The sequence below is a fragment of the Leptonotus elevatus genome, chromosome 2, assembly GCF_054856555.1.
Source record: "Leptonotus elevatus isolate MCC_2025b chromosome 2, RoL_Lele_1.0, whole genome shotgun sequence".
Taxonomy (NCBI): Eukaryota; Metazoa; Chordata; class Actinopteri; order Syngnathiformes; family Syngnathidae; genus Leptonotus; species Leptonotus elevatus.
The window spans coordinates 2,422,700-2,450,317 of NC_141240.1; the positions used below are offsets into that span (position 1 = coordinate 2,422,700).

Sequence of the window (27,618 nt, forward strand, 5' to 3'; positions counted from 1 at the left end):
ACTACTTACTCGCTGTTTTAGCCGCCCTCGGGCGTGATCTTGTGTTTCCTTGTTTTTGATTAAAACTAAGTTATCAGCATCCCTGCCGTGGCTCTCCTACCTCCCTGCATGTGGGTCCTCCACTCCGTGATCGTAACACCCGTCCTCTCACATCCCGTCCAGTCATGGCGTCCAATCCAGTCACTGCCCGTCCAGTCACGTTCCGTCCAGTCCTTGTTCACTCACTTTACTTTCTATGTTTTAATAAAAATCCTCACATTGCCCTTCATACCTGTTTCCCCGCATTTGGGCCCACCCACATCTATGCAAGCCTTATCATGACAAATTTACATGTTCAAAATGAGTAGGAAGAAGTACAATAACTTATCTAGTCCTACTCCCTATTCTATCATGTTAATATGTTATTTAACGTATTATTAAAATAAAACAAAATGTAAAAATGAACAATGAAAAATAATGAAAATGTGCTTTTCTTAAATGCACAGATAACATTGGTGTGAGTGGTAAGCCCTTATCCATTGCATACACCCACTGTTTTAAGCGGGCCGAAGCACACAGGTACGGAGCTCCGACACTTTTAAAAATCCCCCTACAAAGAACGTACTGTAAGCGTTCCAGTACGCTTGACAATGCATGTTTTGATCCCAAAAACCTGTTCCGTCGAGCGCCGCTCATCCATGGACTTGCATACTGTATGGAAGTCCGTGTGCTCATCACATCACCAAGCGCATGCTTACTCCAGTAGTCATTAGATATGTGCTTTATGAGAGAAGCGTGCTTACGTCATTCAAGTCGCCTGCTGTAAATGTGATGCCAGCCCGATGCTAGCCGACCCGATGCGTGTACAACCATAGCTCTTGAGTTAAGAAAATAAAATGAAAACACTACCAAACGCTGTCCTGGCTCAAAGCTTAAAAAAAAACAAAAAAAAAAGGTCAGACTTTGAGGGGGATTCGCAGCTTGACACAGCACGAACATAAAAAAATAACCAGGTCTGCTCATGCCAAGCGAGAAGTGAAGCCGGTGGCAGCCATCTTGTGTTGCCACACCTACACATTAAATTGACTTTTCCGCTGCGTACTTTTAACATTATTTTCTTCCTCTACGGCAAAAATACCACTGTGTGACATCCGGTTGTACCAATAAGTAAAAGAAGTGTGGGAGAAGCTCTAAATGCAGATTTCATCAGTAACAATTTGAATATGAATTTTCTCTCATAAGGCATTTTTCCAAGTGCTACTCAAAGATAGGTCTGCATCTTCATGTTGTTAGAACCATCAAGAATGAAATGAAAGCAAAGCACACAAGAAAAAACAAATGCTGTGAAATGTAAACCTAACTTCTGCAAGTCACGATTCATTATACTGAGATAATCTCTCTCTCTCTCTCTCTCTCTCTCTCTCTCTCTCTCTCTATCTCTCTCTCTCTCTCTCTCTTTCTCTCTCTCTCTCTATCTCTCTCTCTCTCTCTCTCTCTCTCTCTCTATATATATATATAATTAGTAGCTAAACTAACCACTGAAATGTACCAATGAAATTAGAGGTTTAGCAAAGAAATTGTGCATCACTGATTGAAACAGAGACAAAAATGTCACTTTAGTCTTACCCAGGTGAACCCATACAGGTCAGTCATGCTGAGAGGAAGATAAATCTCAGGGGACCTCAGGAAGTGGGTAGTGACAGCACAACTGTCTGGGGAAAGCTATAAAATCATTTAAAAAAAATTAGCTTTATCATTCCACTGTGAAGCAGATCATCTGCAACTAGAGAACACTGAAAATTACTACAATCCTACCTAGAAGTGGATGACCTTCTAAAATATCAGCAAGAACCACAAGAAAATGATAATTCAGGTAAAAAGCCAACTGGAACATCACATCACACAGCAGGGATTTGCAGACTTTTGCTGCATCTGGGACACATGTGCATGCTTCAACAATCAGAAGAAGGCTTTCATGGAAGGCTTGCTAGGTAGAAGCCTCTGATCACAAAAAAAGATCAAAGCTGCCCATCTCTACTTTGCCAGCAAGTACCTGGACAACATGAAGCTTTTTGGAAGTCCCTTCTGTGGACAGATGAGTCAAAAATTTAACTGTTTGGTCACAACTAAAACAGTCATGTTTGGTCTCTCAACTGGCTGCATTTTGCAAGGAAGAGTGGCAAAAATTCCCCCAAAGTAGATGTGAAAGATTGATAAATCACTAAAGAAATTGTTTGGATGAAGTTCTCATTGCAAAAGTAGGTGCAATGTCCAATTAAGTGAGAGGTTCACATATTTTTGCACCCATAATATGAGTTATTTCTTAAATCAACACCTTTTTTAAAGTATGAATGACAATATTATCATTCTTTTTGTTCAAGTCCATTATTTTCATTGTCAGCATTGTAGATTTGGGTATATATTTATATATACACATCTCAGTGTTCACACTTGCAGATTTATGTGACACATGTGTAACTAGTTGCGTATTTGTAGATCTGGGTTACACATTTGTGATTTTAGTCACACATTTGTAGATTCTCATTACACATTCGTGATCTCGGTCACACATTTGTAAAATCTTTGTTACACATTTGTTACTTCAGCCAAATTATTTTTGTATATTTGTGGATTGAAATACACATTTGTAAATGGCTTTGCTATAATAATGGTCCCATACACCCGGCTGACAACTGACGAATGCCAGACGATCAATATTCATTGACACACTCACCTCTGATTACAACACTACAACACATAGTTGCATTGTGATGATGACAGTGATGGTGAGGAGAATGATAAGATGATGTGTTTCAGGTGTCTGGCATGTGTCGTCAGTGTGTGGAAGTGTAACTGGTGTCCTCTGGACCAGCAATGTACCCACCATGAACAGTGTACTAATCAACACACTATCCTCAGCCAGAAAGTGAGTCTATCTACCTGTCTGTCCTTCCGTCTTTCTATATATCTGCCTACTTGTCTGTCGAGATGTGGGTTATTTAGCTGTCTGCCTGTCTGTACATATGTCTTTTGAACAACCTGTTTGTCTGCCTCTATATCTGTCTGCCTGTCTGAGTCGGTCAATTTTTCTGTCTACCTGTCTACTTGTCTATCTTTATTTCAATCAATTATTTGTCTGATTACATGTCTGTTAGCCTGACAACATGGCTGTTTATCTGCCTCTGAGCATGTTGTCCTGTCTGTCAGCAGGACTCTACTGGTCCAAGTCAGTGTCCTCAGGTGTTCGGCATTCAGAGTTCTGCCTTGGTTCCTGTGGGACTGAAAAGGAGTGTGGTTCTGAAGGCCCACAACTTGGACGTCTTTAAGGTGAGAAGAAGCACTATTGAGGATGTCACATGAAGCATACTTCACACAATGACAATACATTTAAATAATGTGTGTGACTGTGTGTAGGAAGAGGCACCATATGTGTGTGTGGTGGAAGTTGAGGAGGTCCAAGTCAACCTGACCGCTATTGTCCAGAAAATTGATGATGAGACATACTCTTTCACCTGCAGACCCCACCAAGTAATGCTGACACACACATACAAATATGGGCGGGTATATGCTACAAAATGGGGACAACATTCATAATTTTCACAGACAATTTGAGGACCTCACCTACATATAGGGATATTTTGGAGGTCCCCATTTTGTTCAGACATCTGTTTGAGGGTCAAGACTTAGTTTTAGAGTTTAGTTTGAATTATGGTTGAGGTTAGGGTAAGGAATGGGCGTAGGCAATCACATGTCTGAACAAAATGGGGACCTCCAAAATGTCCCCTTTTGTAGTTGAGGTCACCACTTGTCTGTGAAAAGTCAGAATGTTATCCCCATTGTGTAGCATATACCCGCCCGGTGACTCTAACCTGCCTGCCTGCCTGTTACTTCCTGTAGTTTCAGTATGCCGTGAGTCGGCTTGTTTATTCCGCGCCAGTCTTTCTGAGGAGAGGAGCGAGGAGCATTGATGCTTTACCTGGTCTTCAACGTAAGAACTTCAAAGCGTGCATGCATGTGTGTGTGTGTGTGTGGGGGGGGGGGGGGGGCTGCGTGTGTACATGCAGTGTTGCCACACTTACCTTGAAAACTTTGTTACTTTATTGATTGCCTGTTTAAAAAAGTAACTTCAACATTAATGCTTAAGAATTAAAGGTTTTATTAAAAATAAAATAACTACGCTTTTTTCACTTTATTTAAATGCTTGATTTTATTTGAAAGAAAAAAAAAGCATTCTTTCCGCATTTCATTTGACATGAATAGGCCACTTGTTTTTTGGAATAAAATAAAATAAAGACAGTCTTTCAAGACTTCACTTAACTCATCATTTTCACTGAAGCAACCCCCTTCGCTCCCAGCTGTTTTCTTGAATTTTGACTGATTTTGCAAGCTCCTCAGAATATTATGTTTTACTGCTATAAAAACATGGAACTACCGAAAGAAAGATTATTCTCTTCTTTTTTTTTTCTTTTCTTTTTTTTCTTTTGTCAAAAAGAGCTCAGTATTGTTCATTCGGTAATGTCATCATCATTGCTCTTTTTTCGTTTCTTTTTTTTGTTGTTTTTTTGTTGTTTTTTTGTATGTGGGTGAGTATGTGTATGTGCGTGCGTGCATGCGTGCGAGTGTGTGTGTATTCGTTAGCTCACCAAAAACCTATTAGAAAAAATCCCATACCGTTCACCTAAACCGAACACCGCCGTCAGGAGACCCGAGGGGACCAAAGAAAACAAAGGAAAGTGACGACAAGATGGGCAAGGGGCAGTGGCAGGGCCGCAGAGAAAGGGGGAGGGAGAAGGGACCGGGAGGCGGAGGACGGGCGGGGAGAGGCGAGGAGGGAGAGGCAGCAAGGGGGGGGGGGGGGTTGGAGGGGGAGGGGAGAGGGAACCACGGGGCACCCCGGCGGCCCACAGGCCCCGAACCGCGTCGCCAGGCCCAGAGCGACGGACCGCGCCGGAGCGGCGCCGCCCCGGACACCAGGGAAAGCCCCGCAACGCAGCACCCCCCAAGAGACCCAGGGAACGGCCCAGACGCAGCCGCCACCCAGCAGCCAACAGAGGGGCAGACCCGCCCACGCCCAGCCAGGGGGGGACAGCACTTATAGAATTAACCCACTGGCATGCAGTGAATCCGAATATTAACCCTTAGTGCATTGGAGGTGAATCTGCTCGATCCTGTTGGCAGCAGCTGGGTTCTTGACTATAAAAACACAACCATTAGTTACAAATTGCCAAATACAGAAACATCAATGTAAGTTATCACGCTGCGGTGGCTCTCGCTAACAGGCAGAATTAAGTAACCAGGTGTAGGTTAAAAAATTCTATATACGTAGACCATGTTTCTTTAAATTTTGATATTTGGTTTTTATTTGAGGCAGATATTTTTTCCATTAAAATGTGATTTATGAGGAGGTTAGACCATTGGTCGATATTCAGAGTTTGTTGATTTTTCCAGTTAACAAGAATTGTTTTTTTTGCGATAGTAAGGGCTACAAGTGTAGATTGAAATTGTTTATGTGGTAAGTCAGTTGTTGTTAAGTCACCTAGCAAACACAAGTTTGGAGAGAACGGTATCCTACAGTCCAAGACAGCGGAAAGTTTTTCTAAGACTTTAGTCCAGAAATACATAACCGGAGTACATAACCATAAAGCATGAAAATAAGTGTCTGTAGTGTTTTGTAAACACTGGAGACAAATGTCGGAGTCTGAGAGTCCCATTTTCTTCATCATATATTGAGTAATGTATGTTCTATGAATAATTTTATATTGGATAAGTTGTAGATTTGTGTGTTTTGTCATTTTAAATACGTTTTCACAAACTTGAATCCAAAAGTCAGATTCCAGAGCTATAGACAAGTCTGTTTCCCATTTCGAGATGGGTAAAGACGTTTTATCAGTATATGAAAGTAACATATATTTTTGAGAGTTTTTTTGTTGTTGTCGGAGAAAGCTTGGTAATATCTTTAGCTAAAACAGGCGGTTGGAGCGTACCCTGAAGTGTTGGAATTTGTTTCTTTATCATACTTTTAACTTGCAAATCATGTATATATGTATAATGTTTTTTATTTTGTATTTTTGGAGCAAGGATGTATATTATATAAACATATTATCTGAGAAGAGATGGTGGAGATGTGTAATTCCTTTCTGCTCCCACACACCCAAATAAAACGATTGGTTGTTAATTTGAAAGTCGGGGTTATGCCATAGGGGAGAAAGCCCACAGGGGTCCACTTGGGCTTTTGTAATTTCTAGTGCCTTCCACCAGGCAGTCAGGGTGGCGGAAATCATTGGATTTTTAAAGCAGTTATGTCGCTTAATCGATGTTGTAATAAAGAGTAAATCTAGAAGTCTGAGGTTATTACAATCCTTCTGTTCTAGTTCCAGCCAACAGTTAGTATCTCTGCTGGGTTGTGCCCATAAAATAATATATTGTAACTGGTTAGCTATATAGTAGTGCATAAAATTTGGTGCCTCTAGACCTCCTTTGGATTTATTTTTCTGAATAGTAGATAGACTAATCTTTGCTTTTTTTTTATTCCAGTAAAATTTTGTAACGGCTGAGTCCAACAACTGGAACCAGTTAGCCGTAGGTTTAAATGGAATCATTGAGGAAAAAATAGTTTATTTTGGGTAAAACTTTCATTTATAGTGGCTATTCGTCCTATTAGAGAAATAGGAAGATTATTCCAGCGCTCCAAGTCACTATAAATGCTATCCAGAAGTGGAGTAAAGTTTAAATGAATTAAACCAGTTAATTTAGGTGAGATTTTTATGCCTAAGTATTTTAAATTACCTATAGGAAATGAGTAGTGTGGGTCCTGGCTTGCAGGGTTCCATGAATTTTCTGTAATAGGTAAGATTATTCTCTTCTTACATCAGGAAAAAAAAGTATATTTGTATCTGTTTCCGTTTTGCGGCAATTGGCATTAGAATATAGCTAACTTTTTATCATTATTCACAAACCTGGGAAAGATAACTTGTTGCAACATGGCCCTGGCTGATCTCTTATACTCTGCTGCCACCTGCTGGCCGTTTTTTGTAACATTTACTATTGCTTTAAGCAACCTCTTCATGTCAGAAGCTGTATCAAATCCTTCTGTATCCTCTAGCATAAACCCTCCCCCATAAAAACATGTTTTTGAGAGTGCAGGACAAAGTAAAAAAAAACATATTTAACATTTTTGGGTTTTAATGAGCAGTTGCTACATTTGAAAATATGCAAAGTGTGTGGGAGGGGGTATAGCGGTGGCTGCGGGGCTGCCAGGTTCACCGAGAGGTCTGCCGCAGGCTCCCTTCCAGCAGATTGCTGGGCGTCTCAGCGGCGCTGGTGCGCTCGCTTGCAGCCTCCTCTGCGCTGGAGAGCGACCTGCGGGCTCGAGGAGCCATCAGACGCTAGGTCGGGTAGGACGAGGGGGGCGCAGCAGCGACATGGAGAGAGGGGCGGGGTCTTACTGAACCGGGCCCTTAATTCTGGGTTAGAAAAACAGCCACAAAAATAACTCATGTTTAATAAGAAAATACATCGCTGTGGTGTCAAAGGTAAGATTTAATTATATACATGACTATAGTTAACTGTGGGAAATACCGTGATACAGACTCTTTAAATGTGCATTGTGAAGTTTGTCACTTTTTTACCCACGATTGCAACTTCTGGCCTTATGTTTAGCTTCAGTCTCTGTGTCAAGCTCGTGCATGGTGCACGTGGGAGTACGTGCGCTTATTTAAACACTTCGTTTTTTCAGTTTTCTTGGAGTCTGACGTGGACTTTGGGCTGTGCTCTAGGCCAGCCTTTTTTTTTTGTCCAGTTTTCATCCCAATTGTGTTGTATGCTAACTAACACAACACTACATGTCAGTGGGGACAAGCATGATGTCACCCTCTACCACTCCACTTCTCCCCACACCCATGAAACTACACTCCACACTGAAGGGAAGACACAATATGATAGGCGCATCCACAGTTAAAAAGTCAGGGCTCTTTGTACTCATCTGGGCCTTAGTGGAGCATGCATGATGTAGAAAAATCCTGAGTGGGATGCAAACTCAGGACCTTCTGCTTACAGGGTGAGTGCGCTAACTACTACACCATTCATTCAATAGGTTCAATAGTGCGAAATGTTACTTTAAGTTTACACAAGTGTCAGCCACCTGGAAAATTTTGCAATTATCATTGCACTTTGGCATTACAAATGTGAAGCACAATTGATTGTTTTGAATTCATTTGGACAGAATTTGTACTGATAAAGGCTACTTGTATCACTATCCTGCGAGCATGGAGGTCTCAGAGAAAGTGGCCATGTGTTTAGTCATAGGCGGTACTTTGCACCTGATGACGTCATAGAGCGAGCACCCGCTCATTTTCTCGGGTTGGGAGGGGCTGGTGCTTGGAGAGCAGAATGACCTACAATTTCTTATAGAGGGGCAAATGGAGGAAAACACCACTTCGTTGATGTTTTTGTTGAGGAATTAGCATTTTGACATGGCTAAAATCTCCAAAAAGTTGATTTTTCACATTACTGTCCCTTTATATATTATGTATTTTTTAGTTTGATAACTAAAACGGACACCAAACCTCAAAGTCAAAATACTGTAGACACAAAACACAATTCTCTCGCCTTCCTCCACTGTTATGTTGCTTGCTGCTTGGTATGTACAGAACATGTTGTGAGTTGTCCCAGCGTACCATACTGCACAGTTCATATTGTTCCTTTATTTAGGAGTAGTGTGGTTTTCTGTTTCATCCACTTTTATTATTTGTTAACTGTTAGTTTGTTGGATGTTGAATGAATGTTGTCGTGTTTATTGACCTGCATTATGTTACTCACTTAAGCTAGTGGCAATTAGTAAAGCCCTTCTATAGCAAAGGTAATGAATCATCCTTATGACACACTTTCTTCAAAATACAGAAACGCACATTGACTTTAAGTAAATTTAATGAACCTGATCCAGGTTAAAACTTAGCTTTTGTTCCCCATACCGATAATTTAGGTATTTTAAAGCATTTTTAAAATCACCCCCCAACCCCCAAATTTTCTCGCTCTCTCTTTGTTTTTAAATGTATTTAGTTGGTTTTTTTGGACATGCTTTTAAATGTACTTTTAATTATGTAGAGCACATTGAGTACCTTGCATGTGAAATGTGCTATATACTGTAAATAATGAGCTATAAATAAAACTGCCTTGTGCCATTTGAGCTGAGAGATGTTAGCAGCGCCTTACTAAAGGACACCCAGCCAGTAAGCAGACTAGCATCCAGCAACTAGATGCCTTTTTTTTGTTTACATTTTTGTCCACAGCATAACTCATACTTGTGACCCTCTGGCTCCAAAGCCCATGTCCTTTTAGATAAGCTACTGAAAATATAGATAATATAAATTAACAAGATGCTGACGAATTAGTTTCCTCTACAGTCCAGTTGTACAACTGCTCAGCGGGCCAAACAGATTGCTCACAGTGCCGGGCTGTGCCAAAGGATTATGGCTGCGTGTGGTGCATGGAAAGTCCTTCCTCCGGCTGTGTCTACAACCAATCCTGTGCTGGTGTTCCCGCAGACAGCTGCCCACCTCCTCAGATCACACAGGTGATTCATCCAACGGTGTCAATGTCTCTGTGCTTGTTTCCATGAAAACATTGTCTGTCTTCAGGTGCACCCCCTGTCTGGCCCTCTGGAGGGTGGAGTCTTAGTGACCATCATTGGTTCCAACCTAGGGATGAGCTACCAGGATGTGGTGGGTGGAGTCACAGTGGCAGGTGTGCAGTGCCCTCCACAACCTGACGAATACAAAATATCTACCAGGTACATACACACACGAGCACATACCAGCAAGTCATTTTTGTCATTCAGGGATACATATATGCTCTGGCAAAAGGGTCCTTATGTGTCAAAAAATCAAAACTAAGATATTCATATATTCGAATTCTACACTTAATTTCCTTTAGAATTATATTCAGTGGTCCCTCGTTACTTTGCGATTCACTTATTGCGGATTTACTCTATCTTGCGTTTAATAAAGACTCGATAGTGATGGCTTAGGACGCTAACGCTAGTAGTCTACTGCCGTTATGAAACCTGAAAAGCCTCCAAGGCTGTACCCGCCCCCCTGCAATATGATTGGCTGCCGCATTGCTGGAAGGATGTGACGCACATGCCATGACGTGTATATACTGTGTATGAGTATGGTAGTAGAGTGAGGGGTGAGAGAAGAGCGGAGCCGGTGGATGTTTCTGAGATGGAAGTATGCTGAGCGAGTGATGTGTGAGGTGAAGGACAGAGTGCTATCAAGGATGACACCCAGACTCTTGACCTGAGGGGGAGATGGAGGAGCAGTCAATGGAAATGGAGAAATTGTTTATTTTATTTAGAGTGGATTTGGTGCCGATGGGAAAGAGTTCAGTTTTATTGCTGGTTTTTTTTAGGAAGTTTGAGGTGAACCATGATTTTAATTCCTGGAGGCAATTGGTTAGGGAGGACGGTGGGAGTGTGGAGTTTGGTTTGCTGGAAATGTAGAGCTGGGTGTCATCTGCATAGCAGTGTAAGTGAATGTGATGTTTCCTGAGGATGTGACCAAGAGGGAGAAGGTAGATTAGGAACAGCAAAGGGCCAAGGACATAACCCTGAGGAACACCTGAAGTGACGGGAAAGGGGCAAGATTTAAAACATTTGAGATGGATGTTGCTACCCTCAGCCACAGGACGGTGTGTTCAAGCGTGTAGCCCATGAGCATGCCTATCGTTTTGTACGTAAAACACTATATACATTTTTTTCACAAACTAGGTGAACAGTTGTTTTTTATATTTTCCCCTTGATATTATTAATAATAAAATAATATAAGGAATACACTGCATGTATGATACGCGCTATTACTAGTATATGGCCGTGTGTGCGTGTGTGTGTGCGTGCATACAGGGTTGTCTGTAAACTGCAGACCAGTGAGAAGAACAGGACGGGACCAGTCATTGTTTCCATGGGAACAAGCCCACCAGGCAGGTCCAAAAACTACTTCAACTATCAGGTGAGAAGAAAGTGGCATTCCAGGAGGTTCCTCAGAAAGGAAACAGTACGGCAAGCGTAGATTGGTGATTATTTCCGCATTGGCATCTGCAGGACCCACAGATTCTGGATGTGCTTCCTGACAAAGGCCCACTTTCTGGAGGAAGCAAATTGACAGTAAAAGGACGACAGCTCCTTACAGGCCTGACGTCTGAGATCAATGTCTTTCTTGGGACAAAGCCCTGCTCCATGTGTGTGCTCCGCTTCCTCATCCTTGTCCTACTTTGTGTGTTCCTTCTCCTACGCCCACTTGTCGTCTTGTTCTGCTTTTGGTTCCCAATTCCACTCCAACTTTTAGTTTTACTTCATGTTTGTAATTGTATTCCTACTTCTACTCCAAACTGTTGTCCCACATCCTATTCTAAATGAAATACCTACTTCCATAAAAACTAGAACTATGTTCATCCCCATTTCGTTTCCTAATTCATTCTCTGTCTATTCCGAGTTTAGTACCCTATTATGGTCTATTTGTAGTTCTTCCTATTCTTGATATATATATATATATATATATATATATACACACATACACAAACAGATTCATGTTTTTCCCATTCCAAATTCTAAATGTTCATATCATTCATGACATTCAACTGGAGGGATGGGTACCGAAGACGGTATTTTTTGTGGTATGGACCGATTTGGGTTAAAAAACGGTTCCATGTTTTGGTTCTGAAGCTCGTCGGTTTAAGGTGTGACGGGAGTATGTGAGTTGACGATTTTCCATGGCGCACTCCAACGCAACACGCAGGAGTTCACATGCAAAAAACGAGGCAGAGGGTGTGGTTGGGTCTGGAGGGTCAGCCGGCGGAAGCGACGGGTGGCGAGCCGGTGCTGCCGGCCCAGGCGGCAGCTCATCTGAGAGACCGACCGCCCACCTCGCGTGTACCGCCGCCACCGCCTCGATCCGCAGATTCCACTCAACCTGGTCCAGGCCGATGTTGTGCCGCAAACAGCACCCCTGCTGTAAAATGCACCCACCCCACCCCCTCCTCATACGTTTGTTCGAGTTGCCCCTTGATTAATTAAGTTTAAAAAAAAACGACACCCTTATTGTTTGGTTCTCGGAGAAAACGGGGATTCATGGAGATAAAATCCTGCACACCCTTGCGGGAGCGGATAGCACAGAACTACCAAACAGCAAATCAACATTAAAGGATCTTTGTGCAGTTTGTCACTTTTTTACTCGCAACTGCCACCTCTGGCCCAAAGTGTAACTGCAACATCTGTGTCAGGCTCGTTCATGGTGCGCGTGTGAGTACATGCACGATCTTAAAGTGACAGCCACAGTTGACAAACGAAGATATGACTTCAAATGAGGTAAGAAAAACTCCGCCCTGCCCCGCCCCTCTCCAAAGAAACTGTGAAGTGTGAGGGTCCGCACACCCTAGTATAAAAGGAAGATAAAAGCTGATAGGTGTAGTCAGAGCAAAACAGTCAGGGCTCTTTGTACTCATCTGGGCATTTTTAAACTGCACAATGCACCTTTAAATGTATATTTTCAATTCGGCACGTATGAATACTTATATTGGTACCCCCCCCCCCCCCCCCCAAACCCTCTTCTTTCTTTCTTCTTGCTCTTTTTTTAAATTTAGTGTTGTTTTTTTGGCGGAGATTTTATCTCTATTAATACCCGTTTTTCCCGAGAACCAAACAATGAGGGTGTATCGTCTTTTTTTTTAGATTTGTTTTTGTTTAATTAATCAAGTGGCAACTCGAACGACGTATGAGGAGGCGGGGGTGCATTTTACGGCAGGGGTGCAGTTTACAATTTTTTTAATATGAAAGCCTCCGCGCCGGGTGGAAGCTCAAAATTTCACTGGTTCCCCGCAATCAGCGCACGGTGAGGGAGGTGTCTTCGACCCCACCAAATTAAATCATGCTGGAAGGTACAATGCTTCACCATCGTTAAGGTATATAGACATTGTAATTTGGATGTACTACTCTTGACCAAAATTAAAATTGCCGCGTGTGGTCAAAATGTAGCGAACATTACAGACCACATTGGGTGCATTCAAATTATTAATTTGAACCCAATTATTTTCTTTGTTCACGTAGGTCCTCTTCCAACTGTCTTTTTTTTCCTGCTGTATTTGAGTCCAACGTGGATTGGAACTTCAAACTCATTGCATGGCGTGTGGCAGGCTTTATGTTCTGGAAAGACAATTGCACAAGAAACGAGGATCACATCAATTATTAATTTATATATTTACTTTTTAACTTGTGTTGTCCAATTCACAGAACTTTGCTTCACACTTTGTTTTTTGTAATATTAATTAGTTTGTTTTAGTTTAAGAGTAATTGTAAAATGTTATACCTTTATTTTTTACTATTCCTCTCTGGCTAATTTGTTAAAAAATTTAAATTTTTGTGATTTGTCAAGCTTTATATAATGAAAGGTAATTGTTCAATTGATTTAAAAAATATATTATACTGCTAAATAAACAATGAACATTTATTACCATCCAAATAAATAAATAAAATTTGAAGAAAAAAAATGAGAATGAGAAGAATACAAAAGTACCGAAAATTGGTAACGTTGAGTACCGGTATCAATTCCCATGTACAGAGTATTGGATCAGAACCGGTTCAAATGTAAAAGGTACCCATCCCTATTCAACTGACCTTGGAAATTATTTTCAACATGCCGAAATTTTAGCACCACACAAAAAACTCCCCATTTATTCGAAATGGGACATTTAAAAAAACATTAATTCCATTCAAAATCATTTCACATCATTCGAAATTATTACTTTTCAATAGTTTTTCATTCAGCATTTCAGCCTTCACACGCCATTTCTCCAGAAATTGCAAATGTCTAGTTGTAATTTGAATTTTTACTCTGGCTGTCACTATCAAATATTTTTAGAATTCATTATTCTAGTTGTGTCCAAACTATTTTCCAAACTAACTAAAATTTAGGGATTTCTCCAAAAATCTCCTCCTCAAAGTCTCTATTGTCATTTGTCAGTAGCCCATAAATTAAAATTGTATTCCAAGAGTATGAAAATAAGTGATTAGTAGACATTGTGCATCATTAGCTAATGTTTTTAGCCAATGTTTAGCAAGCACGTCTTGGGGAACCAACAACCCGTAAATCCTCGTCATTCATGCCTCACGAATGATTTATATAAATGCAAACAGCAACCAATAAAAGTCGAAAATACACGATAATGTGACCCTCCAAAATTGCCTAACAACTACGGTAGGTAAAACTTTAAACTTATAGCAGAAGCGGATGTCGACATGGGATAGGGATACCAGCAAATGTGTGTAATCCAAATATACAGCGCCTTGCAAAAGTATTCACCCACCGTTTTTCAACATTTTGGCACGGTACAATCACAAACATAAATATATTTCATTGAAATTGTATGTGGAAGTTAAACACAAAGTAGCACATAATCATGAAGGGAAACATAGTGGATATCATATTTCAAACTTGTTTTACAACTAAAAAACTGAAAACTTGGGTGTGCAAAAGTATTCATCCACCCCTGAATTAACACTTTGTCGAACCCCCTTTTGCTGCAATTACAGCTTCAAGTCTTTTGGGGTTTGTCTCTATCAGTTTTGCACATCGGGAGGCTGAAATGTTTGTCCATTCCTCCTTGCAAAACAGCTCCAGCTCAGCCAGGTTAGATGGAAAGCGTTTGTGAACCACAATCTTAATCTTTAGTCAGCATTATGAAGACTAAAGAGCACACCAGGCTGGTCAGGGACAAAGTTGTGGACGGATTTAAAGCAGGAGAAGGATACCAAAAAAAATTCAAAAGCTTTGAACAGCTCACAGTACTCATCAGAGACCCAAGAGACCTTTGATCACTCTAAATGAACTACAAAGATGCAAAGTGTTATTGTATTCTATATGTTTGTTTGTTTTTTCTTTTCTTATTTTTTCCTGTCTTTTATGTCTGGTGTTTCAATATGATTGCCTTGTAATTTTTGTGTGGGACCCCCTCGTAAATGAGATATTGCATCTGATAGGGCATATCCCACTTTCAAAAAACTTTCAACAAAAACAACAAAGATCCACAGCAGAGGTAGGGAAATCTGTTCATAGACAACCATCAGCCGAACCACAAATATGGACTGTATGGCAAGAAGAAAGCCATGTCTAAAAGCCAGCCACAAGAAGTCACGCCTGCAGTTTGCCAGGAGCCATGTAGGAGACACCGCTGATAAGTGTAAGAAAGTGCTCTGGTCTGATGCGACCAAAATGGAACTTTTTGGCCTATATGACAAACGCTGTTTGGCGTAAGAACAACAATGCTCATCAGTCTCAACTCACCATCCCCACTGTCAAACATGGTGGTGAGAGCATCAGCTCTGGGGGGTGCTTTTCTTCTGCAGGGACAGGGAAGATGGTACAAGTAGAAGGAAAGATTGATGGCGCCAAATACAGGTCAATTTTGGAAGAGAACCTCTTTTCACAAATGCTCTCCATCTAACCTAGCTGAGATGGAGCTGTTTTTCAAGGAGGAATGGGCAAAAATTTAAGTTCCTAGAAGCGCAAAACTGAGACATACCCCAAAAGACTTGAAGCTGTAAATGCAGCAAAAGGGGGTTCGACAAAGTATTAATTCAGGGGGGGGGGGGACTACTTTTGCACACCCAAGTTTTCAGTTTTTTAGTTGTAAAACAAGTTTGCAATAAGATATCCACCTTGTTTCACTTCAGAATTGCGTGCTACTCAGTGTTTACCTTTCACATGCAATTTCAATTAAATATATTTATGTTTGTGGTCGTACCGTGCCAAAATGTTGAAAAACTCAAGGGGGGTGAATACTTTTGCAAGGCGCTGTAGATATAATCTTCAGTAGGGATCTTTTTCTTTAACACGTCTATTTCTCCTTTTGATTGAATGTATTCATGCCTTAAAGCAAGTTATGTCACAATAACCACTAGGGAGTTAAACAGTCCCCTGTTTTGTATATATATATATATATATATATATATATATATATTTGGAGTGACCTGTAAATACTGTACTTCAGTAGCGATTTATCCAAGACTGTAAGGGAAGCTCACTTCCCCTAAAATGTGACAATGCCAACCCTTTTCCCCCGCAAAAAAAGCTGTGAAATATGTGTGCATTTCATTTACAAAATATGCCTTAGAATGCCTTCACCTTTAGTTCAGAATCAGCTACTTGTCACAGGTAACCGACACAACTTCCCTTCATTCATCCCCACAACGCCACAGCGCTTTTATGCAGAGCAAAAACTACGCGACTTTTTTGTCTTTCACGACAGATAAATTTACTCTGTGTCGTGGACCGGACATGTAGTCACACTACAAGTCTGAAAACGACAAGTTCCCACACTAACATTGCATGCTGTGATGCTAAGAGCACCGCGTACGCATTGGTTGTTGCGGAGGCAGGACAAAAATAAGAAAAGAAAAAAGTGGCAGATCAGAAAGTGTTTTGTGTGAATGGAGCACGCTGGACGAGTGTGGCCGTGCCGCTCTGCATAAACATGAGCGCATTGCTCGCGCTCCCTGCTCGGTAGCTGTTTAAAATATTATTTCGTATAATTTACTGTATTTTACTTTGTTGACACGTGTCGGGGTAATATAGCCTATTTTGTGAATACATTTTGAGATCACATAGACTATTTTATTATTTTATCAAAAAATGAAATATTAGGCGTATATTGTGTTTGCCTGTTTGAGTACATCATTTTCTTTACTGCTTAAATATTTATCCCTATTTGAATTGTTTTAGTACGGTGCATTTGATACGTGCGTTCACTCCGAACCGTCAGGTTTTGTTCCTCCACCGAGAGAGGGAGGAGGGAAAAAAAGACGCATAGCCGCACAGCTGTCAAGGCGGTAGCGCCTAGCCTGACTTCTATAAACACATAAAGGCTAGCTATATGTCCGTCCAAAAGCCGTGATCAATCCTCACTAAATGTATGTGCACATCCCTACTTATGCCCAAAACATACTCTAAAAATATTTGAACGACAGTCACAATATTTTTTTGTACTAGCAGTGCACATTTGATGAAGTTGATCACGGTTTTGGGACAGAGTAGTTGTGCTTACTGTCCCCAAAACCCCCTCCCACCCCTCAAATGGCGATGATACTTGATGACGCACGCTCCTGCCTTTAAAGGAAAATAAATGTCGCACAATAGCAGCGGAGTAAAAAATATTCGTGTTGCACCTGTCTGAACCCGTCTCATGAGCTTATTCAGGGGAAAAAAAGGTGAGCCAGCTTGCTAAGATTGACGTTTCGCTCCCTTTCCCTATTGGTCAATGCTGCGGAACTAAAAGGACGACTACGTAGGTATGTCACATTGTGCGACAAGATGAGCAAAAATTCTGACATGCTAGACTTTTGTCGTGATGTTCATGAAGCATCCCAGACACTAGGCGACCAATCGTTGAACGTGTCAAACTACACCGGCGACACTACATCAAGACATTGTTAACGACATGCCTCGTTTCTCTGCGACACGTCTGTCGGGCCTAAATCGGGCTATTTTCTTGTAGCCTGACCAAGGCATTACCCAGCCCGACGCTGAGCGTCAACAGCTTCCAGGGTGTAGAGTGGGTTGTTCCACTGCGCATAACTGGATGGTCATTGGATAAATGATTGAGGGATGGGAGGGAGCAGAGAAAAAAGCATACACCTCTGTTAAAAGCTGAGGAGAAAACTATGCTACTACTGTGTTAAAAAAAAAAGTAGCTTTCAAGGAGGAGGTTGCGACTCACTGATAATAAGCACTTGTTGGGATATTTGCATAATCAACAAAGGTTTACAAAACATCTCACTGCTTAACTTCAAAACAAAATAAGCTAATCAAAACTATTGCTCTAATGTTTTTAGCTTATATGCTAGGTTCACACTGCAGGTCTTAATGCTCAATTCGGATTTCTTGAACAAATCCAGTTTGTGTATGTGTGTGTGTAATCGTTCACATAACATAATAATTGCGCAACCTCTGTCTGTCGGGTGTGTGAACCATATGCTTCCCCAAAGTGTTTATGAAAGTAAACACATATGGTCCACTGTGTCAGAGCCACGGACTTGTACAGTTTATCTTTTTATCTTATCTACAGAGGAGCGATGCGTAAGGAGGTAGAAATCATATTTTGAGGAAATGAGGAAAGGCTTTTCAATCTCATTTCATAGAGATGTATACTAAAGATGACATCACATCATTACTGCGTGTAAGAAATGAACCACCTTTGTGGTTAAATTACTAATATCCACAACAACTTCAGGCTTCATGTTTCAAGTGGGATTGAATTCAAGTCACCACTGTTACACAAAACTTTGCAGATTCACGGACGATTGTCAGTAGTCTACCAACTACCATCCCCCTGTGCGGACCGGCCATTCAGACTGAGGTTGCATTGCAAAAAATCGGATATGTATCCAATCTAGGAACAGATCTCATGAAGCTAGAACATCAGTTTGGAATGCGCGGAAGACTGCTCCAGTTTCTACGCTCTTACCTGTTACATCGCTGTCAGTTCGGTAAAAGCTCTGCTCTGGCTGATGTCGGGGCGGGAGTACCACAGGGATCATTCCTTGGCCCGACCCTCTTCATCACTTTCATCAATGATCTTACTGATGTCATCCAGCATGCATTCTCCTCTTCCCCGTTTGCTGATGACACAAGGCTGCATATGGTAATACCATCTAAAAACCATTGTGAGCAGTGTGCCCAGCAAATCAGTGACGATCTCATCGAGTTTCAGAATGGGCTGAAATGTGGCAGGTAACCTTGTGCCCTGGGAAGACCCAGAGCATGGTTGTGTCCCACAAAAAAGATCTGCAGACCAACCCTCATCCCCAGGTAATATTTCAAGGTACTGCACTTGAGGAGTCAGAAAACATCACCCTCCTTGGGGTGACCCTAAACAACACCATGAGTTGGGTGCCCCATGCTGTCGAAAAAGCAAAAAGTGCTGCACGTTTGCTGGGTATGCTGTACAGAAGCAGAAAGCTCCATCTCTGCGGAAAGTCTTTCCTATCTGTACAGATCGTGCATCAGAAGTAACTTTGAATATGCTTCCCTTGTGTGTCAAAGAATGTTACCAAACCACCCTGTGGAACCTCTCTTTGTACGCCGAAATATAGCTGGTCTCTCCATAACCCACCAGTCGTTCCATGGGCACTGTCCTCCAGTGGCTCGTCAGACTGTTTTGTCAGGGGGGCTCTATGATTCGGCTAGAGCTACACGCGGGTCTGTGGCCGCGCACCCCTATGCCATCAGATGCAAAACATCTTGCACAGCTCACCACAGCGGGACCTTTGTCCCCTACGATACGCGACTATGGAACAATCTCCATAGTAACATCGTGGAGACAGAAAACAAGTTCCGTTCCCTTGCCACAGCCCATTATTTGTCAAATTTTTAGTGAGCTCCACCTTACATAGACTTTATGTTTTCAAAGTGTAGCTCCTAGCCAAAGGAAGAAAAAATAATCTAGGAAAGTGACCAAGGCTGGATTTGGAAAACAAAAAAAACAAAAAACTAATTGAGCAGTTCACACCAACATAAAAAACAAAAGATCAGATACAGGTTCCAGTGTGAATGTAGCCAAGTGTTTAGTATTTCATGGTTGACAAACGTTTCGCTCCTTTGACACACAAAAAAACCCCAGCATCAGGCCACCCAGCTGTCTTAAATCTCTAATTAGCCAGATGGCCGAAGGAGGAGGAGGAGAGGCAAGAACAGCAAAGAAAATTAGCCAAATAAACATTATTACAATTCCAAAAACTAATACAAAGGCTCCAACACCTCTCTCTTGTATTCCTGCCTCCATTTGTACTTCTTTTCGTCACAATTGTTGTTTACCCTCTGGTTGTTACCATTGTTGTTGTTTTGATATATGCGCTGCACTGCCATTCACCCCATCGTGGTCTCACCTACCCTCTTGCATGTCCTCAGAGTGGAGCAGGTCAGCGACAGCCTGCTAGTCTGCCAGACTCTCTCCACCAATGAAACGGGAAGAGTTCTGATCCGGTTGTTGTTCGGCACGGCAGAGCGTTCTGTTCCCAATGTGGCTTTCCGCTATGTGGAAGACCCAGTCATCACTGAAGCCATGCCCACAGAGAGCTTCTATGCGTAAGACAGAACAGACCTCAGACCACTGGTCCATGCACCAGTTGCCTGACAGTAGTCACTTCCTTTCCTCAGAGGGGGGCGTATCATTAAGGTGAGTGGCAAAAACCTAGATGCGGTGCAGCAACCAATCATGTCCGTGTGGGTGGAGCCTGTGGACGTCCAGAGGGTAAGGCGTGCTCTTCTCAGCGCCAAGCACCAGATGGTCTTCAATGGTACCATGGCAACGGTGAGGGAGACAGCGGCCAATCAGACAAGAGCATACACTTCTTTCTAGGGGTGCACCGATCACAATTTTCCGGCCGATCACCAATCCCCGATCTTTTAAGAAGTTTGACCTGCCGATCATGATCTTTTTTCATAGCAAACAGCATAGACCTTCAGTGTTCCAATCTTGTTTTATTGGAAAACACAGAAAAATATCTGTGAAATAATACAAACGGGTTGTTTTAACTGCACATGAAGTAGTTCTCTCAAATAAAAATAAAAAAGCCTATTAGTCATATCAGCAGCAGAGGACAGTGGATCACTTTTTCAGATCTCTAAGGAGGGAGATAAGATCGGTGGGAAAGATCGGCTCATTTTTAAGGGATCGGCCGATCACCGATCCCCCAAAATTAAGGAAATCGGGTCCGATATATCGGCCGGCTGATTGATTGGTGCACTCTTACTCCTTTCTCACTTTCTGCCTGTCTGTCTCTCAGGTTTCTGAGCATTGCTCTGTGCTGTCTTCCTCTCAAATGACCTGCCCGACCCCTTCGATCTCCTCAGAGGTCAAAGTGAAAGGCGTCTGGTTTCAGATGGACAACGTCCGTGTCCATTACAAAAGCATCAAGGTATACCTTCCAAAGAAGTGCAAAAAATAGTTACAATACTTGAGTCAGGCTTCGAACTGGGTCATGAAACCTCTTAGCCAATGAGGCTAAACAGTATAAAACTCCTAGCCACACTTCACTGTAGTATGCCACAATATCACGTGTGTTTATGAGGCTAAATCTTTAGCCTCACTTAAGTCCTCGTTACTAATTTGTAAACCACAGCTACCAATAAAACTTGACTTGATGAACCCTGCTATATACAGTACCTATGATAATGTAAATCAGTGTAATAGCTTTAACTGCAACATCAGTTTTTTTTCTGCTGTAAAAATTCATACAAGCTTTGCCCAAGTCATCTTTAAAGTGCTTGGAAAGTACTGAGTGTATTAAGATAGTCTGCATGTGACTTATGATGGCTCTAAGCAACATCAATACTTTTTAATTCTGTGTCGCCAACAGGGCTGTTTTCTACAGAGTTTCCCTGAGAGAATTAAGACTTCAGTGAATCTCAAAGAGCAATGCGCAAGAGTCCCTGAATTAAAAGGACACTTAAGTCACTTAAGTAATAGTCTGTATGTAAAAATGAGCAGTAAAGCAGTAAAATTTCCCCCCTCCCTGAAAAACTTAGTAGTAGGGGTGTAATGGTTTATGTATTCGTCCCGAACCGTCTCGGTTCGGAAGTCACAGTTTAGTGCATACACTCAGACGACAAATGTGCAAATTGCAAGTTCATTGCAGGATCTGCACTCCAAACCAGGTGGCAGTCATGCATGGCAAACAGTTTGCTAACCAACAGTAAACAAAAACCAGAAGGAGCGTTCAATTCTCGCAGTCGTCGTGACATCACGATTACGTCATCTTGTGCGGCAAAGCGCCGACCATTTTGAACAGAGGGTAAGCATCGTCACCGCAATTCTTATATTTCAGCTGTGTGCTGCCTTTTTTTGCCATCGAAATTCTGCATGGTTTATGATTATCATGAGACATTGCCAACAGACGCCATGGGGATGAAACTCATTGTCTTGGAAATACAGTTGCATTGTAAAAAAAAAAATAATAATTAAAATATAAATTGATTGAGTCATTAATTGTTGGAGGGCGGCACGGTGGCTGACTGGTTAGCACGTCCGCCTCCCAGTGCAGAGGACGTGAGATCGAGTCCGGGCTTCGGCCTTCCTGGGTGGAGTTTGCATGTTCTCCCCGTGCTTGCGTGGGTTTCCTCCGGGTACTCCGGTTTCCTCCCACATTCCAAAGACATGCATGGCAGGTTAATTGAACACTCCAAATTGTCTGTAGGAATGATTGTAAACAAAAAACAGTTCAGGAGAGAGTTCAGAGATTGTAGGAAAAGCCTTCACAGCCCAAGAATGACCATTCCAATCCTTCTGGAGTCTGATCTGCTGGCTGGCGAGGAGCACTTTACTTCCGGCTTTGGCGTATGCCTGGCAAACCTGCAGCCTGGCAGATACAACAGCGTGGTTCACGCTTAGTGTTTCACGTCCCGATGGCTGTCGTGAGGGAAGCGCGAGTTTGCCACGCAGCAAAGAAAAACATGAAAAAAGGCAAAATTAAGTGATGGTTTTAGCTTTCCAACCTTTTAAAAGGAGAAGAAAAATGTCAGGAGTGTGTTCTGGTGGGGAGGAGTTCAAGTATCTTAGGGTCTTGTTCACAAGTGAGGGCAGGATGAAGCGGGAGATCAACAGGCGGATCGGTGCAGCGTCTGCAGTGATGCGACTGTACCGGTTCGTTGTGGTGAAGAAGGAGCTGAGTCGAAGGTTGCGAGAGATACGGCATCCCTGATCGTATTTGCTAATGTATAGTTGTCTCAATTTGCATAGCATAGTTTCAGATGTCATAAAGATTGACAGCGACTCAACATATAGCTACAAAATATTTTACTGTAACAAGATTTGTCAGCAATAAATCAGTTCAATTATTTTATATTACTTTAAAATAAATTGGAAAAAAGGCTTTGCATTTGTGAGCATTAGTAGTGAAGCATATAACCAGCGATGCTTTTTTGAAAACTTGTAGGGGGCGTTACTGAGCCATTTTTGAAAAATCTCACAATAAACTATGAAAATATTGGTTATTTTGCCAGGCATGATGTATGTGCAAAATTTCTGCGGTTGCTGCTCGGGCCCTAATTCTTACAGAAACAGTAGGTACCTCAAAGCGGTCGCTGCTCGGGCCCTAATAAAAATAATCTTTACAAAAACAAAAGGGGACCTCGCAGCGGTCACCAGAAAAATTTATACTCAAGTAAAGTACAAACATGACTTCCAGCCACTGCTCGTCTTACTTTCGCCACCTGTCTGAAGGACTCGGTCCTCTAACACTTGTCACCTGTCTATTTTTCAGGGCAAGAGTTTCAGCTACTATCCTAACCCACGCCTCTTTACGCTCAACCGGGAGGCTCTGGATGCTCCGTACCGCTTCAAGGCCGGTGGTGTAATTGCTGTGGAGGTGACGAGATATCTGTTGCTATGGAAACACATCATCACTGTGTCACCTCCAACCCTAAAACGTACCTTTGTGCTGATGCAACCAGGGTGAGGATCTGACGCGAGCAATGTCCAGACAGGAAGTGAGGGCTCGTCTCGGGAACCAGGAGTGCGAGGTGAAGACGTTGGACAGCACTCATCTGTACTGCGAGCCTCCTGAGAACCAACCAATGAGTGTGAATGACAGCAGCAGGTTACCCCACCTCCAGGTTAGTTTTTGGAAGCACGGTGGATGGTGGTGTTCCTATTAAAATGGCACAAGTTCGTAAACTCTATGGGGCATAGTCACCCGGGTGCTTGAAGCTACTGAATGCAGAAAATTATATTTTTAATCGCTACTACCACCTGTTGACGAAAAATGAAACTGCACACACCCTTCTTCACGTACACAATGTGCACATGGCGTCATATCCAGTCTGAAAACTATTGGCCAAAGGCTTGCAGGAGTACCCATTGTAGACAGTTATGTGTTAATCTACTATTCAGAAGATTTTTCATTCATAAATGGTCAAATGGCTATTGTAAAGATATTTTGGGCCAAATTGTTACAGAAGTCAAAAATGGCGCGTTGCTGAGCACTTTTTTGGCTGCGCTGATTCTCCCATTAACTTAATTGTGTTAATTACACATTTGTATGAAATGTACGCAATCTAGTTGGAGCCTGTCAAATATAGTGGTGCACATATTCGTACTCAGCAACGCTTCAATAGCTGCTCACTTGCTTTTCAACTATAGCAATGGAACAGTTCCAAATATGTACACCGTGTTCCAAATGATTATGCACTGATGTTTTTCTCAGATTTTTATAAATACTATGTTAAAATTGCACAGTGTAATTTTCAAGTCATCAACAGTTAGACAATAATTTGAATGTTTTTAAACAAAGCTGCCATGCTATGATAACATGATTAAAAAACATACAAAAAGTTTTTGTTAAAATGCACACCAAATTATTATGCACAGCAGTGTTTTAAGACATTTTATAGGTTGTTAGGATCAGAAAATAGTCATTTGTTGATTTTTCAGCATGAGGAGGTTGTTTTTTCTAAAATCAAAAGCCATTTCAATTTAAAAACAAAAACAAAAAAACAACATCTTAACAGGTGTAGTAACGTAGTATTTGTATTGCCCGTCACCCTCATTTTTTTTTCTTTTTGCCTTTATAAACGTTCCCCCCTGGGTGCCTTGATGATTTAACCCTGTGTTTCCTGTTCAAGAAGGAAAAACTCTTTGAACTTCACTCCAGCAAAATACGTTTTTACAACCCCCAGGAAAAATACATTCTTGTTCAGCCTATTCAGCCAGCAGACTAGTGTTAGGACCACTTATCAGTGCCAGAACACTTTCATGGCTGGTCCGTCTCCCGGTAATCAGCTATGTGTGTTATCTTCAAAATTCCTTTTTTTTTTTTTTTTGTGGGTGATTATGTGTATGTGCGTGCGTGCGTGCGTGCGTGCGAGTGTGTGTGTATTCGTTAGCTCACCAAAAACCTATTAGAAAAAATCCCATACCGTTCACCTAAACCGAACACAGGAGACCCGAGGGGACCAAAGAAAACAAAGGAAAGTGAAATCCAGCACCGACCAGACACCACCCACCGGGCCACAACCAGAGTTCTTCACCAACTCCAGAAACATCTAAATTCCAAATCCAAAAAATCAGGGAGACCTCAAGAGACCAAAGGAGAGACTGAGGAAAGGAAGGAAGGACAAACGAAGCAGAGTGAGCTCCACAGACACCAGCCTCCACCGATTCAATGACCTGAGGAAGAAACAGATTGTGTCTGAGTTTCGATAGATGCTGGTGTGGTGGATCTGGCATGCATGAAAATCTCCACCAAAGAGGGGAGCCGTCGACCCCTGCCAGGACAGAGCAAGCGCAACACCTCAGGGCCCCCCAGGCCGCGGCTGCGCCAAAGGACGACCCCCGGGCCCCGCCAGGGCCACCGGCCGGAGAGCAAACCCAGGAGCTCCACCCCAACACGGCCCGCGCCCCCATCCCAACGCAGCAGGACGGGGCACTGCAGGCCCACCAGGCTCCCCACCAGTCCACGACCCCCCCCCCCCCACGCCCCCCATCCACCCCCGCCATCCACCCCAACCCAGCCCCAGCCGCCCCCAAGCCACCAGACACCCCCCACCCCCAGCATCCCCCCACCCCACCCAACCAGCAGCCCCCAACCCCAAGCCCCCGGGGACCCCCTGCACCCAGGCATCGGCGCCGAAGAGGGGCCGGACAGCGGAGCGGAGAGGGCAGCCGTGGCCACCCCACCCCCCGCCGCGTGGAGGGACGGAACACCGGGAGCAGAAAGGGAGATTGGGGCACCGGAGGACGGCCGGCACCCCCGAACCCCAGGCCCAGCGGGGAAAGGCCCCGGTCGTCACTCCAGCGTTTTTAGTGAAAGTTAACCCCTGTTACTGAGTCCGCCAACTCGCCGACTGGCGAAATCTACCCCTAAACCTTGAATGTGACCCCACCCAGTGTATATACAAGTGTGTGTGTGTGTGTGTGTGTGTGTGTGTGTGGGGGGGTGTGTGTGTGGGGGGGGGTGTGTGTGTGTGTGTGTGGTGCATTAAAATTAGGAGCAGGTGAACCGGAGCCGAGGGAAATGATATCCCCACGCTCCGATCCACCCGCCTCCCAGGCATGTCAGTGAGTGTATGTATGTGGTGCATTAAAAAAATAAATAGGGGGGAGGGGGGGCGGCGGGGACATGGACAGGGGACCGCAGCACTGCTCTATACTGCGGTCCCCAACCGATGGCACCCCCCCCCCACACACACAGTTGTGTGGTGCATTAAAATTGGAGGGGAGTTGTAGGGCGAAGACGGTGTTTCCACCCTACCCCCCCCCCCCCAAAGTGTGTTATGTGCCCTATATGTCTATAAAAGTGTATTGTGCAAACCTAGTGCAGTGAGTTAAGAGGAGCGACCAGCGGGCCCCCCCCCCACTCCACCGGGACCCCGGCGGGCATATGGGACCAGCCCGGCGGGGCGATAGGGCTCGCCCCCCGGATACTGGGGCCCGCCCGAGGCGCCAGGACGCCCACCGGAGCGGGGCGGGCACAACACCAAACCCCTCCCACCCCCCCGGCCCCGGGAGCGCCGAAACCCGGGCCACGGATGGAGCCCCTGGGGAGGGGAAGGCAGGCGTACCGGGGAGGGGGAAGGGAGGGGGGAAGGAGACGACAAGAGGGGCAAGGGGATGCGGCAGGGCCGCAAAGAGAGGGGGAGAGGAGGAGGAAGGGTGACGAGGGAGAAGGGACAGGGAGGTGGAGGACGGGCGGGGAGAGGCGAGGAAGGAGAGGCAGCAAGGGGGAGGAAGGGGGAGGGGAGAGGGAGGCAGAATTAAGTAACCAGGTTTAGGTTAAAAAATTCTATATACGTAGACCATGTTTCTTTAAATTTTGATATTGGGTTTTTATTTGAGGCAGATATTTTTTCCATTAAAATGTGATTTATGAGGAGGTTAGACCATTGGTCGATATTCAGAGTTTGTTGATTTTTCCAGTTAACAAGAATTGTTTTTTTTGCGATAGTAAGGGCTACAAGTGTAGATTGAAATTGTTTATGTGGTAAGTCAGTTGTTGTTAAGTCACCTAGCAAACACAAGTTTGGAGAGAACGGTATCCTACAGTCCAAGACAGCGGAAAGTTTTTCTAAGACTTTAGTCCAGAAATACATAACCGGAGTACATAACCATAAAGCATGAAAATAAGTGTCTGTAGTGTTTTGTAAACACTGGAGACAAATGTCGGAGTCTGAGAGTCCCATTTTCTTCATCATATATTGAGTAATGTATGTTCTATGAATAATTTTATATTGGATAAGTTGTAGATTTGTGTGTTTTGTCATTTTAAATACGTTTTCACAAACTTGAATCCAAAAGTCAGATTCCAGAGCTATAGACAAGTCTGTTTCCCATTTCGAGATGGGTAAAGACGTTTTATCAGTATATGAAAGTAACATATATTTTTGAGAGTTTTTTTGTTGTTGTCGGAGAAAGCTTGGTAATATCTTTAGCTAAAACAGGCGGTTGGAGCGTACCCTGAAGTGTTGGAATTTGTTTCTTTATCATACTTTTAACTTGCAAATCATGTATATATGTATAATGTTTTTTATTTTGTATTTTTGGAGCAAGGATGTATATTATATAAACATATTATCTGAGAAGAGATGGTGGAGATGTGTAATT

At 43.0% G+C, this 27,618-nt stretch overlaps 1 protein-coding gene across 4 annotated transcripts in view; it reads left to right on the plus strand.

Moving 5' to 3' along the window:
- Positions 1 to 27,618, plus strand: part of plxnb3 (plexin B3) — a 148,268-nt gene that overhangs the window by 37,290 nt on the left and 83,360 nt on the right. For 3 of the 4 annotated variants that reach the window (XM_086067153.1, XM_086067156.1, XM_086067154.1), the window contains exons 10-22: positions 2,797 to 2,905; positions 3,187 to 3,306; positions 3,394 to 3,507; positions 3,877 to 3,967; positions 9,381 to 9,550; positions 9,615 to 9,766; positions 10,877 to 10,982; positions 11,075 to 11,211; positions 19,929 to 20,105; positions 20,178 to 20,331; positions 20,807 to 20,938; positions 23,282 to 23,386; positions 23,472 to 23,633. In XM_086067153.1, coding sequence (XP_085923279.1) covers positions 2,797 to 2,905; positions 3,187 to 3,306; positions 3,394 to 3,507; positions 3,877 to 3,967; positions 9,381 to 9,550; positions 9,615 to 9,766; positions 10,877 to 10,982; positions 11,075 to 11,211; positions 19,929 to 20,105; positions 20,178 to 20,331; positions 20,807 to 20,938; positions 23,282 to 23,386; positions 23,472 to 23,633 — 1,729 coding nt within the window. The remainder of the gene's footprint in view (positions 1 to 2,796; positions 2,906 to 3,186; positions 3,307 to 3,393; positions 3,508 to 3,876; positions 3,968 to 9,380; positions 9,551 to 9,614; positions 9,767 to 10,876; positions 10,983 to 11,074; positions 11,212 to 19,928; positions 20,106 to 20,177; positions 20,332 to 20,806; positions 20,939 to 23,281; positions 23,387 to 23,471; positions 23,634 to 27,618) is intronic. The other variant, XM_086067155.1, reaches the window with a different exon arrangement.